The following is a 14,290-nucleotide window of genomic DNA, read 5'->3' on the forward strand; positions in this document are numbered from 1 at the left end:
AAGGACCCAGGCTAACCCAGCTGAGAGCTGGAAGTCCTCCAGTGCCTTCCCACAGTCCACCTCTCCACCTGTGTGCCCAGAAAGATAGACAAAGTCTCCCACAATTCCCGGGGAAAGAATCACAGAGCTACTTGGCTCATTGCAGTGCTGAGAACCAGGAGAGACGGCCCCAGAAATCCTAGTGCCTTGCACAGTGAGCACAGAGCCAGCGTGGACCCACTCGTTGGAGTCTGGTTGGCAGTGTGGCCACTCACATCCAGGCTAGACTAGCCCAGGTGCCCAGACTTGAGTGCTAATCACCGGAGTGAACTCTGAGGCTAGAAGCCAGTTAACAAGGACAGATCTCAGCAGGCGACTCTCTCTCCAGGTCCTAGAAATCATCGCCCCAGTTCACACAAACCAGTTCTCGTTTTGTTGACAGTTTCAGCAGAGCCAAAACTGAATGGCACAGAGACTGCTCCCGTTTGGTCTCTGCCAGGCTGGGGAGAATCCAGCTGGTGGGATGTTGTGGGGAAGCCTGCAGAGCTGCTCTGCCTGCTGTCATGCAGTTGTATCTCTTCAGCTTCAGAATGGGCAGCACATTTACATTTTTAGCATTGGGCGTGTCTGTGAAATAGGATTTGAGACCAAACAAATGGCTGAAGAAATGTTGTTTGGGGGGTGGGGTTGAGACCTGGCTATCAAAGCTGACCTATGCTGAGTGTTTCATCCTTTGCAGTGGATGGCACGTCTGACGCATCTTTATCCTGTTAGCCAGATTCTCCATTCACATTTCTTCTTCCCCGGACAAAAAAGAACCTTTTGCCTTTGGGCTAGGGGCTGGAGAATGCATTGTGTTGAGAAGTTGCTCTCTTATTTTGGGATCCCAGCTCAAGCCACAGGTGCCTTTACGCTAGATCAGGGCACATCCTTTCCTGAAAATCCATTCACGCTGCAAAACCGCAGCCTAGAGTTTGCCCTAGTATTGAACCTCCGAGACAACAGGCGGAAACTCGGTTGAAACAGGAGGGAAACTCTGATAAGGATCAAAGTTGCAGGAATGTTTTCAGTCTGGCCATTTGTTTTACGGCTCCTCTACTCATGACTAGAAAGCTTGTTCTTTATGCAATTACCCCCTAGGATCATAATGCATTTCAAGTGCAACTCGCCTCTGAAAAGTGGTAGTGTAAAACTGGCAACTAAATATTCACCAGACCTGCTCCTAATGTGTCTTCAGTATCCTGTCTGCGCACTGTGGATAGTATAACAAGGTTTTACCCCTGTTAGCCCTGCAGAATCAATGCAGCATTGAGGGAGAGCAGGCTTCTGTTCTCTAGCACATGCACCATTGGGAGAATTGCTCACTACGAACTAATTACAGGGTTGGGCAGGGGCACCTATGCAAATCCACTGACCGCAGGGAGGTTGCACGGATGTCGCTGAGGCTAGAATTCAGCCTGCTGAGTCTGACCTCTTTATTGGTCATGCATGAAGGAAACAAGCCCAGCTTGCATGCTGTGGTCCCTGTAAACTGAGTACATCTTGCTTTGAAGTCCCTGAGAGCCAATACAAAGGGATGGCATTGTTTGCAGGGTCAGTCTTCAGAAGAGAACCGGGTGATTATTTCGACTGGAGCATGTTGAAGGAGTTTAGACTCTTAAGGCATAAATAAATCTGCCTAATAACAATAGCAATCAGCATTATTCTCATAGCATTTTGCTGCTACTTTAATTGTGTTGCCCTGCACCTTGTGTTCTTTGGAGTGGGTGTGGCAGAGGCTACTCCCATACTTACTCCCTGCCTGGTTTCCAGATTTCAGGAGTACAAAAGGAGAGCTGAAGAGAGACTGATGATAGGGAGATTTAAAGGGAAATGCCATCAAAGCTGTGACAATAAGAAGAGCTCTGTGTAGCTCGAAAGCTTGTTGCTTTCACCAATAAAAGATATAACCTCATCTGCCGTGTGAAAAGAAATAAACATTTCAAAGGCTTGCAATGGTTAGAAAAACAGCTCTGAAATTGGCATCTCGCTGTTTGGCGTGTTTGCTCTGTGGACACCTCTCTGAGTTACTGCTGAGAAAATGCAGTCTGTGTATTTACTAGGATCATGGCAGCAGAGAATGTCAGTTGCTCTCCTCAATTTGCCATCCAAATCTTAGAATCCCTCTGGTCAGTGATGTACAAGGCAGGACTCGAGATGGTTTTCTGATACAAAAAGAAGGCTGTATCGCTAGCAAGTAGAAAAGAAAACGTTTGATCCATGTCCTGAGCAACTCTTGACATCAAGTCACTGATAAAGGGCATACTGAGAACGTAGCGCTTGGGTGTCAAGGCCAGAGGCATCTTGGGTCTCAGTTTTGAGAGATTAGTTTTTCAGACTATAACCAAGGAAGTCCTTAAACATGAAAACTTACTGGAAGCCAAGCACAGGGCCGGGAGACGGGAACTGCTGAGTTCTAATCCTGGCTCTATAACTTAATATGTCCCGTGCCTTCGGACAAGTCATTCGTCTGCTCTGACCTTCCATCTCTCCATCTGCACAGTGGGGATGATGATGCTCCTTGCCTAGAGAGAGTCTAAGGCTGGCTGGTTGGAATGAAAGGTGCTGTATAAAAGGGAGCATTATCAAATGCTCGATATGGCCAGCTAATGCCCAGTGAGTGGCAAGGATGATCCAGACATAGACCTGGTGCCTGAGATTTTTATGAGCTAACGATGTTTGGCAGTAAAGGATTGTGCTGATTCTGCCTCTGACATCTCCTCTTTTCTCCCCACACAGGCTATGAGCATCAGCAAAGCCATCAATACACAAGAAGCGCCGGTGAAAGAGAAACATGCCCGTAGTATCCTTTTCCTTAGCAGTGATGGTGACCTGCTTCTCAGAGCCCAGTACTGTGGCCAGATTTCAAAAAGGAACTTTATGATCTCATGGTCAGATTGCCCTCCACACCAGCATACAATCCCCAATTAGATCTCGTTCTTCACGGTGTCTGTTAATTGCCCCGGGGATCAGAAAGAAATTTGCCAATAGCTGATCATTTTTGGGGAGTGGGGGTGTGGTGGGTGGGGAGAAGGAGGTATGCCTTCCTTTGAGGCATAGGCTGCAGCTGGGAATAGGACACTGGACTTGACAGAGCGCTGGTTTGATCTGGGATGGCGTGTGGTATGGTCCAGTGTCTGCTGCGATTATTAACAACTTAACACAGGGAGAAATGTAATATCCAATCATTTTCAAACACTCGCTGATGAAGAGCAGGAACTGGATACATCAAAGCAAAAAGTGGGATGAGGCTAGGGTGACCAGATGTCCTGATATTCGGAGCTTTGTCTTATATAGGCGCCTATTACCCCCCACCCTGGTCTGGATTTTTCACACTTGCTGTCTGCTCACCCTAGGTGAGGCAAGGCAAATAACCCGACAAGACAGATTTGTAAAATCAGTCTCCAGTTCAGCTCTTTGCATTGCTTGCCGGGCCATGGGGCTGTACTTGGATGTGCAACTGCCTGCAACCCTGGGCATCCAAGGCCAGCGCTGGGGTGGGCAGTCAATCCGGAACCCAGCTCAAGGCCCTTTTTAAAAAGAAAATGTAACATAAATTGGCGATTAGTCACCCAAGCCCTCGCTCTTTGGACGAAGCGAGTGTTGTAATGAGAAGCTGGTTGAGGTAAAGGAAGCCTGGATAATGAGCGTGTCTGATCGGAAAGGCTGCCCTGAGTTTGTACCTGTTCAGTTAACCTTGACTTCCGGAAAGGAATTATCTTGGGAACTCACCATGAGAAAGGAGCATTTACTTTCTGGTCCTACGCGATTGGCCTGCCCCTGCCCAGCAGCTCCATCCTCAGCTGGAAGTTCTGCCACGTTCTGCACAAAGTCCTGAGAGACGGCCACCCCAACGTAAGCAGCTCCTTCCCTTCCCCTACGTACTCTGCGGTCATAGAGCATGTCTCCTCCATAGCTTTGAAAGCCTTCTCGAAGGAGGCAGAGAGGGAAACCGAGGCACCGAAAGTGAAGTGACTTGCCTGAGGGCACATGACAAGTTGGTGGCATATCCAATAGTAGAACCCAGGCTGCTTGGCTCCCAGTCCTGTGTCCTCTCCTCTAAGTAATTGCACATGAGAAATACAGAGCTCAGCCTGTGATCTGCTCAAGTAACAGCTCTGGTATGTTGGGAGCCAAGCTAGAAATGCAGACGGGGGATTATTACACCCCCTCCCTTTGCCGTGTTCAGTGAAATGAATGTTGAGGGTCAGCAGGTCCGTGGAGATGGCGTTGGTGGGGCTGTCTGTTAGACGCTGAGCGCGTGGGGGAGGGAGACCACTGCTCTCTAGCGCCTCTTGCTGGCTGAAGGCAGGGCAGTACTTTCAGCCGTTACAGATGAGTTTGTGCCATGCTTCACCGACCTGGCGGCAGGATACCGGAGAGGCATTTAAAAAGGCAGAGAGAAGAGAGGTGTCAGAAATATGAGAGCGCGTGTCTGGCCTCGTGATATTTCACAGTCTGAGCAGGTGGGGCTGGGTTTTCAGTGCGTAAGGAAGCCTTCATGGGCTGCAGCATTTGCTGGTGTGTTTTTGCTGCTGAATTCCCTTCATTTCCTCCACTGTGTATTTAACACACTCCTCCAGTCAGGTTCATTAACGTTCACCTCACAGATAGTCCTGAGCGCCTCACTGCTCCATGCACCGCTTCCTGGAGATCGGCGCCCGGCCCTCCAGCGAACACAAGGCTCCAATTCCCTGGCGAGGCCCGGCTGCGATCAGCTGTGTTGTCTGTGAAGGCTGAGACCTTGTTGGGAGTCTCCTGTTCCCTTGCCACCCTGCTGCGTTTCATGCAAGGGGTTTGGAACACACAGCAGGGATCTCCAGAGGCATCTTCCTGGCCGATTGTTGGCTAAGCAGAGACTGATTCAGACATGAGTGAGGCCGATTGTGTTGATAGATGTTAGAGCTTCGGGTTTTAAATGGATAGATCACTAGCCCAGCACTTGGATGGCGAGGTGAAAGACAGCTAGGAAATGCCTTGGCTAGGTAACACTTCAATGAGCCATCCAGAAATGTCCGTAGTTTTCACTGCATTCAGCGTAGTACCTGCTGAGTAACGCAGTCACTCATCATAATCCTTGTTCTTAAGTCCTTGCCTAGAGCTCCTTTACCTGGTAGATCTCAAAGCACTTTGTGAAAGTGGGCGTTATTGTTCTTGTCTGATAGCTGGGGAAACTATGAGACAGGAATCACAGGGAGTTTGTGACTGGCCCCGGGGGGACTAGAACTGGGTCTCCTGACTCCTAGCCCCCTACTCTGACCACTAGATCTCCGTCCCAAAATGCACCATTACATTTAAAGTCTTCTGTTCTAACAGATCCTTTAAGAATTTACTTATCTCCTTTTTGAACAGCCCCATTGTATTTAGACTGAAACTTCAGCTCAGCCTCCGTCTTCGGTGGACAAATGGGACCCTTTTCTGGGTTCGGGGCCCGGGAGTCATGAGACCATTTCCTCCATTCAAAAATCTTGTTGCCCCTTGAACCAATTAAAAATTTCCCTTAGAATTTCACAGTGTTGCCTCCTTGTAATAGGCCATCAAAGGGGGAGCTAACAAATCCAGATCTGTAGGTCACAACAGCTGGAGTTAAGACGGTGTTTGTAGACTGAAATTTGGGTGGGGCAGGTCAAGTCAGGCTTGTCTTGATCCTCTTCCCCCCTCCCTCCCTATTCTCGAGCACACAGGCTGCATGTCTGACCCCCCCCCCCTGCCTTTTTTCCCAGGTTCTTCAAGACTGTCAAAGATATCGGAGTAACATCCGAGAGACAGGTGACCTGTGGGTGAGTTGCAACAATGAACTCTGCTGACCACTGAAAGCCTTAAATTGAAAAGGGTGCACAGCTGTCTCTTCTTCCAGGCTTTTGGGGAAGTGGCGGGGTCTGTTGGTGAACATTTGTTTCTGAGTGGGGGTGTGGAAGGTTTCTGTGTTGTGGTACAAAGGCTTTCCGGTGGTAGTTGGGTACTATAGAAATATTTAACCATCACCTTAAGGTGCTCAGCTGTAATCCCATCGCTTCACCTCCTGTTAAAGTGCAGCCATCTCGAGGACTGAATGCAGCACAGGGAGGGTTGTATTGCACAGCATCTCTGTAGGGAGTTTAGGACAGGAGGTGAGAGAGGCTATTGCATCTAACTGAAACTGCAAAGGGTGGTAAGAGGGGATTAGGGCAGGCAGAGAAGGGCACGGGGGAGGAGGGAGGCAGGCTATAAATGTAATTGCCTACATAGGAATTTGTCCATGTTCTTCTGGTGTTTGGATTAGGAATAAAATGAAAGTCTTTGCCACCTTCATCAGGGGACTGGAAGTGATTTACTGTTTGGAACTGAGCCAACGATTTCTTCTTCCTGCTGGGACTAGAAACGCGGTTCTGTTTGTGAATGAGAGCTGTATTTACAGGCGGGCGAGGTCCTGCCCTACTATGCTCACAATTACATCTCTCTTCCTGGTCCTTTGGAGGCCAGATCCTCAGGTGTAGTGTAAATTAGTGGCGCTCCTTCGACTTCCGCGCCGCTACGCCTGCTTACACCAACGCAAGATCTGGCCCAAGGTGTGGAGACACTCCTCTCTTTGTCTGCTGAGTCCTCTTCAGTAGGGTGGGAAATTGAATTTTTACTGTCACCCACAAGTTTTGAAATGTTTTCGCAATTTTCCTTGGCAGGGGCACTTGCACGATAGATATGGGCAGCTTGTGAATATTTACACCAAGCTTCTACTCACCAAGATATCCTTTCACCTAAAGGTAATTCCGTTTTTTCCCCCTGACATTTTGGCAGATCTTTGCTACAAAGCTGCTGTTTACTTCTCTTATTTGTTGAATTCACACTGTTCTCGGAGGGGTGGGGAATACTAGACTAGGAAGAGCCTTGATTCAGCACAGATCGTAGTTTGAAACGTACATATGTGTTTGCAGTGGAGGTGTGGGACCTGCCATAAAAAATGCTACTGAATTTATGAGGACTTTTTCTTTTTGAAGCATCCCGAGTTTCCCTCAGGCCTAGAAGTGACGGATGAGGTGCTAGAAAAGGCTGCTGGGACAGATGTGAATAATATGTAAGTTTACTTTTAGGTATTTAAAATGTTCTACAAAGCATAATGACTCTCTTTGTCCCAAGCACCATAAATGTAAACGGTGCATTCTGCTGCTGAAATACTCCATAAAGCACACGTTAAAGTTCAAACTGTGCTGGGTTGGAGTCGAATACCAGCTTATTTTATGAAATGAATATAGCAATCAAATGCATCATAAATCTGAATGAGGCAAGCAGCGTCTTTGCACAGATGCATCTTTCAGGAGCGCTGCATGAGCTGTAGGTGTGAGTGAGATTGTTGTTCATCATTTTTAAGTGGCAAGATGGTGCTGAGTGTATGGGGTAAGCACATGTTGATGATACCCCTCCTCCTGCAGGGAACTTCAGCCTGAATTCACATCTGCCAACCCTGCCAGCCATGGCCCAACGTGCAAATAAACCATCTGAACACCTGCGGTTCTCACTGGAGTTGTGGGTGTTCCACCCCTCTGAAAAGTGGGCCCCAGTGTTCTGTCATCTCCAGCATCAGGCTACAGTCAGATCTGTTAGATTCTTTCCAAGGGAGGTGGTAGAAGCCTTGCCTTGCCTTGTCTCTGGACAGCGCTCTGGAGACACACTGTCAGGAACAAGCTGGGATGGGAGGGTTTGCCTAGATGACCCAGTAGGTAGTTTCCATCTATCTACCTCTGTCTTCTGTGATTCTGATACCATAGCCCAAACTGTTCAGCAGACACAGCAGCCATGGCCCCGTGGTAAGAATACCCAGATAGCTGCTTCACACAAGTCCCTAGAGGCCAGTGGCTGACTTCCTCTTATTCTGTGTGCCCCAGAATGCAAAGAAAAATAGCTCAGTGGCTCTTCTGCCAGCCTTCTCTCGTTCTAATGGGGAACCCTCAGGAAGTGACTTGCGTGCTGTAAGGAGGGGGCAGGGGGCTGATAGTCCAATCCAAGAGCCGGGTGGGGTAAGGGGGGAGAATCTCCTCTCTCCGTGGCAGTATTGGCCCGCGGCAGTATCTTGGGTCCTAATGGCAGATAATAGAATAGTACTCTATGCACCGGTGCTGGGGGAAAGAGATTACAGCGTTCTATGGTCATGGCCCCAAACACTGAACCTTACTCTGCATTACTAGCATGGTTGATCGCCTTTACTGTAGATGCTTTAGTATTTTTTTTACAGAAGGGCAAACAATGCAGTAGTAGTAACTGGTTCTCCAGTAATGGGGGAGGAAGAAAGTTGTGCGTGTTAGCACTGTCGGAACGCTTTCCATCCCCGAGACAACACTAAACATATGACAGCACCCCACAGTCATGGCCCCAAACGCAACGGAACCTAATGCGAGTAGCGTCGTTTTGCGCTGTTACAGCGATTTTATTAAGGCTTTATATCGAGTACTGTAGTAATCCTCTCACTTACTGAATGACCGTTAGGTTTGGGTTTATAGCCTGCTTGCTTGTGCCTAGAGCAGAAATAAATTGCTGGCGTTGTGGTCTGACTAGTGCAGCTTACAGTGTTGTGAAGGTGCTTACAATCCTGTGCTGAACAGTGCGTCAGCATCTTTTTCAGTAAGGGTTTCTATGCTGATCCGGATGGTGCTCTTTCTGTAACATCACAGGGTTTTTTGTTGTTGTTTTCAGCTTTCAGCTCACAGTCGAGATGTTTGATTACATGGATTGTGAACTCAGACTCACAGAGTCAGGTAAGCGGTATGCAGCCATACTTTTTCATGTATTTTCTCCATACCCCAGGCTGATAGATGTTAGTTTCTCATCTTGGTCAGGAATCAGGTTAAGATCTAGTTTCTCCTCATCTAATAATAAGACGTATAGGTTATTAAAGCAGTCTCTCAGCTTAGTTTGCTTGTAACCACAACTGTCTAAACGGGCCAATTTGGGGGAGATACTTAACAATCTGGGTGCTTGTAGCAAACCTGTATTGGCTCTGAATGATGACAAGCCATGTGTGGCACTGCTCAGGAAGGATGTATTTTTATTTCTCATTAATACAGAGATGTCAATTACATGCATTACGCAAAGCTTTTATTCCCATAAACGGAGACTGCGGTCAGTAATGTATTCTTCATAAATATTCATTTTCCTTTCTGAAATGTCCTCTTTGAGATCTGAAGGACTCAGTGTGGAAATAGTGTGGCTGCTTTTATTTACTTGCCTAGTCTCATTCTGAAAGAATTTTTGATTATTTAAATTTTTTTTTAATTTTTATTTTTTTAACCAGTCAGGGACGTGCAGCTGGAGAAGGGGTTGGAAACTTAATATATTCTAATAGTCTTCACTTCCTGAGTGACTAAAAACACTTGATTCTCTTACTGTCTCCTCCAAGATGGTTGTAAATGATCCAATTATGCTGAGAAGAAATGAAAACTACCATTTTATATTCACAAATACTTTAATCTGAACACAAAGGAAGTCAGAGTTAAATATTCTGGCTGGATTTCTGTGAAGGAAATGAATAATTTTCTGACCATTGATGACATGTAGCTACAAATCTACAAAAATGGCAATCCAGGCTCATTGTCAGGGCATGAGACAATTCCAGCATGGATCAGGAGGGAATCTTATACCCCATCCATCTCCGTTTCCCCCCCAGCCCCCATTGCAAAACACAATTGGTTAACTGCTCCCCCCGCTCCCTTTTGTAGCATCGAATATTGGCTGTTGCTTGAGACAAGATATCTGACCAAGTGGATCAGTGTGTGATTGAACTGGTGTCTTACATTGAGAATAAAAGCTAGGAGGTTCTGTCCATTTCATTCTCAGTATCTTTATAACTTTCAACCTTCAGAGGACCCAGATAGTTCAGAAGTGGCTCTGACTAGCAGGAAGCACTCTGAAAGTTCTGATCACAAGGAGGGTAGCTGCTTTTCTCCCACGAGTCTAGTTCAGCTGTACTGACCCTGGCATAAGAACCAAGAGTTCGTTCCACTTTTCCTAGGTAGAGATATGGACTTTGTAGTTAATTATAAAGCTTTATAACCCAGGTAGCAAGCTCCACTCCACACAACTGGCAAGTTCAGTAAACAAAGATAGTAGGGATCCAGCTGCAGGCTCAGCCATGGGGAAATCAATTACCTGTATGCTGGTTCCCCAGAATGACAGCAAGCCTGTATTGATCTGATCCAAGACCTCGCTCACAACCCCAGCCCACTGCATTGGCTTTTTATTTGTCACACTGTAGCCTGACACTGGATAAAAACATCATTTGTGGAGGTCTCACCCTCTGGTCCTCGATTCCTCCTGATAGCAGTGATTAGACGCAGGCAGGAATTGTCTGTGATCCGCCCAGTATTTAGAACCCAGATCTCCTATGTTCCAGCCCGATATCTTAAGCAGAAAGCCATCCTTCCTCTCTTGGGAGCATCCTGTCTGTGAGACCCTTCCATCCTACCTCAGTGTGCTCCAGGGCAGCCTGTGTTTAACTGTACCTCTAGATGAAACCAGTGCAGAATCCTAACTTCCCCCCCACCCCTTCCTTCTGCAGTTTTCAGACAGCTCAACACCGCCATGGCCGTGTCTCAGATGTCGGCTGTTCAGTGCAGGCTGGCTCCTCTCATCCAGGTGATCCAGGACTGCAGCCACCTCTATCACTACACTGTCAAGTTAATGTTCAAGCTCCACTCATGTGAGTCACCCCCTGTGCATGATTTCCTGAATCTCTGCCCCTTTGGTGTCTGGACTCACTCTCAGATCTGTGACTTGCAGATTGCAGACACCACTGCACCTGTCACAGTTTATCTTTCCTGGGGCCTGGGTGAAAACATTAACAGGTGCCAACATCAGCCTAGTGTCTACAACAGTTTCATGTCTGTGACGCTGAGCTGTCTTTGTCTGTGCCGCTGAAATGCCTTAAGAAGCCTTGCACCCTTCATCTCACTACACTGAAAAACACATTTAGACCCCTGACCCCTCCTCCGCCCCAGCCTTTCTGACGGTGCCGGACGCTCTGAGATTTGATATCTAATTCAGTGCACTCCCCTGGGACGGGGGAGCCATGTTGCTGATGTTGATCTGGGCTCAGTACATGGGTAATGCGGTGAAATTCTGTGGCCTGTGTTGTACAGGAGGTCAGACTAACTGATCTAATGGTCCCTTCTGGCTTTGGAATCTCTGATTCAGTTGTCTCAATATCCAGTTCGGTGCTTAATTGGTAATAACAGAGGTGCCGGGGCTCAAGCAATTGGGTGTTGGGGCTCAAGCAATTTTTGTTATTTTCATAACTGATGCAGAGGTGCTGGGGCTATGAACTGCCAAGCCTAGAGGTGCCGGGGCTCAGCCCTGGCACCAATCAAGCACTGATTCAGTTGTTTCTGGCCTGGTCTATTCTGAGACCAGAACCATGCTGGCTTATAGCCATGGTGTTAGCAGGGCTCTCGCATGAATTTTCTGGCTGGTGGGGACAGGCGCTCTCTCTTCTGTGCTGTAGACTTAACCCTGTAAGGCGTCTATTGCCTGGTAGAATATAATTCTGGAACTAAAACATCCCAGTGCATGATAGTCAGGAAACAGCTGGAACTCTTCTAGCAACGGCTATGGTTAAAGATGGGGCTAGGCTGGAACGGGCTTTGGTCAGTGCATGCTGCCGGCAGTCACTGAGGTCAGAAGGGGATGGCTAATATTCAGTTCCTTACGTGAGCCATTCATCTATCCTTTTACCCTGGGGTCTGGGTCCCAGGGTTGGCTTAAGGTAACGAATGTGAGCCATGGGCATGGTGCTCTATGGTGCATTCTGCAAACATCTCCCTTAATGATGGTCTCTCTCTGAGGCCATTTGCTTGATTTCATGGGGCAAGCTTCAGTTTCCTCTTGCTGGAAGAGTTAAAGCAGCGAGTCATTTCTATGCCTGGGTTTCTAATGCCTTTTAAGGCCCTACCCACACTGTAAAGACAGACTTTAATTCCAGAGCACCTTTCCCTGTAATCAGCTTTCGGTTTTCATTTTCCCCCAGTGGGCTGGTATTTGCCAGTAGCTCAGTAGCACTGTCAGACTTGGCTGTGTGTTTGAAAGACTTATAAAATACGTGCTCTGATGGCGGACTATAGTCCACTTGTTCCCCCTGCTGACTTTCTGACTAGTTCTCTCCACTGACCAGTACCGGCTTTGTCACTGGCTCCCCAGAGAGCAGTGAGGAAGGGTTTAATTTCACCTGGAGTTTGGGAACCCGAGCACTCGACACTCCCAGGAAATGTGAGAGGGTCAGAGCCCAGTCTGCTCCCAACATCATGCTTCCCACTTGGATTCAAAGATCAAATTGAGCTGGGCTTGAACACAAGTGGCCGTCTCTACCCCCCACTTCCCTACATTCCCAATTTCCAGACCAAGCATTCATGGACAAACTTAATGAAATGTACATTTCTTGAACAATAGAAATAGTGTTTTGGACTTTGAGAGCAACTTCCCTCTGAATAGCTCAAAATGATTTCCAAGCACTCGCTAGCTAAGCCTTCCAGCGCCTCCTGAGGGTGTAAAAGAGAGAGAGCCACAGCTGGTGTAGAACACAGCAGAATTCCGGTGTCACTTTCATCTGACAGGCAACAGGTTGGAGGCATCGATAACTAAACTGCATCTCCAAAGTGAAAACTTCTGGGGACTGGCTTTAGCAACTTGTGACCCTACATGGATTCTTTTTAAAAGCAGTTTGTGGTTAGATCCCATTTTCGAACACTGTCTCTGGAGTGTTCAGATGTCTCTTCCTCATCCAGCATTTCATGTTTCTTCCAGCTAGTTGGATCAGGTGTATGTAAAGTTCCTTTCCTAGCTGAAGCATTGAGTGGTACTGTGCTCTGTGTGCTGACTTAGCACCTGCTGTGTTTATCACTCTGGGTTGGTCATTCCTTTATCTCCCTGACTATTATAGGTCTGCCAGCTGATACGCTGCAAGGTCACCGAGACCGGTTCCACGAGCAGTTCCGCAGGTAATGACGGGCGCCTAGTGCGGGGCAGTGACTCGCAGCTGTTCTGAATGCTTCATTCACACAGGCTCCCACCACTCCCATTTTAATAACGTTCGTTTTCTTCTCTCTAGCCTCAAAAACTTCTTTAAAAAGGCTTCAGACATGTTGTACTTCAAGCGCCTCATCCAGATCCCCAGGCTGCCAGAGGTACCATCCGCTTTCCTTACTGCGTGCTGATGTCTTTTGACACGGACCCGGAAACAGACATGCCACTTTACAGAGTACACAGAAACACAGAGTCCCTGCCCCGAAGGCCTTGCATGATGTGCGTGCAGTGCATGGGAATCAGAGTGCTGTAATGAGGTCTCTGAAACAAGGAGGCGTGCCGGCAACCCAAGCCAGGCACTGCAGGCTAGAAAACGGGTAACCTGGCTGATCTCAGTTGCCTAGAGGCAACTCATGGCTCTCCAGGTAGAGACACCTCAAAGTCCAAGAGCAAGGGAATTCAGAGCTGAAGCTGTCTCTCTTGAGCTTTATTCTCCCCGTAGCCACTGCCTATTGCAGGGTGCTCACAGCAATGCCGAGAGTGTGTCCTGCAATCTCTTTTTTTCAGTGGTCTGAAGTCTTCAGCGGTGAATTTCCTTGATAGTTGTGATGCCCAGTTGGCTCCACATTCAGAGGGAGGGAGTTTTGGCCGATTCAATGGCAGGAACGATGCCAGATATCGTCGAAAGTGTGTCTTGATGTTCCCTTGCCTTTCAAAGGGAGGCAACAGGCACCACAGAGAGTCAGCGGGGGGGAGGGAGGGGATTGCCTATTTCAGGGGTTCTCCACTTTTTACAGTCTGCAGGCCACTCTGTTAGAGAGAGCGAGAGCCTCTCGTGGGATCCGCCTCCTCTTCCAGCCCCAGCTGCCAGGTTCTCATCATGTTCAATTCCAGCAATAGCTCTGCCAATGCCAGTGGCTCATGGGCCATCGTGTGAGAACCCGGGACTAATATCTTGTTCTCTCCATTACCCTGAGGTGCAGAAGCATTAACAGAACGTAGTGATGATGGTTTATTTACCCATTACACCTGGTCCCCTCCTGATCCAGCAGTGTGCTCAGCTCGTTGGGGCTGTACTCTTGGTGCACCATTTAGTTTATTTAACTGTAACCAAGTGAAACACGTGTGGTTTTCTGTTGTCTTGACAGAGCCCCCCTAACTTCTTGCGGGCGTCTGCACTGGCAGAGCACGTGAAACCGGTGGTTGTCATCCCCGAGGAGGCCCCCGAAGACGAAGAACCAGAAAACTTAATCGAGATCAGCACAGCTCCTCCAGTGGAACAGCAGGTGGG

At 48.0% G+C, this 14,290-nt stretch overlaps 1 protein-coding gene across 4 annotated transcripts in view; it reads left to right on the forward strand.

The window, feature by feature from the left end:
• Positions 1 to 14,290, forward strand: part of HIP1R (huntingtin interacting protein 1 related) — a 51,914-nt gene that overhangs the window by 17,552 nt on the left and 20,072 nt on the right. For 3 of the 4 annotated variants that reach the window (XM_067539629.1, XM_067539628.1, XM_067539631.1), the window contains exons 1-10: positions 2,647 to 2,821; positions 3,731 to 3,873; positions 5,742 to 5,798; positions 6,678 to 6,758; positions 6,993 to 7,069; positions 8,683 to 8,744; positions 10,544 to 10,684; positions 12,917 to 12,974; positions 13,085 to 13,160; positions 14,148 to 14,285. In XM_067539629.1, coding sequence (XP_067395730.1) covers positions 2,761 to 2,821; positions 3,731 to 3,873; positions 5,742 to 5,798; positions 6,678 to 6,758; positions 6,993 to 7,069; positions 8,683 to 8,744; positions 10,544 to 10,684; positions 12,917 to 12,974; positions 13,085 to 13,160; positions 14,148 to 14,285 — 894 coding nt within the window. In that variant the 5' untranslated portion in view covers positions 2,647 to 2,760. Of the gene's footprint in view, positions 1 to 2,646; positions 2,822 to 3,730; positions 3,874 to 5,741; positions 5,799 to 6,677; positions 6,759 to 6,992; positions 7,070 to 8,682; positions 8,745 to 10,543; positions 10,685 to 12,916; positions 12,975 to 13,084; positions 13,161 to 14,147; positions 14,286 to 14,290 lie in introns of those variants that run through there. The other variant, XM_067539632.1, reaches the window with a different exon arrangement.

The sequence above is a fragment of the Emydura macquarii genome, unplaced genomic scaffold, assembly GCF_026122565.2.
Source record: "Emydura macquarii macquarii isolate MOO-44397 ecotype Brisbane River unplaced genomic scaffold, CSIRO-AGI_Emac_v2 contig_554, whole genome shotgun sequence".
Classification (NCBI taxonomy): Eukaryota; Metazoa; Chordata; order Testudines; family Chelidae; genus Emydura; species Emydura macquarii.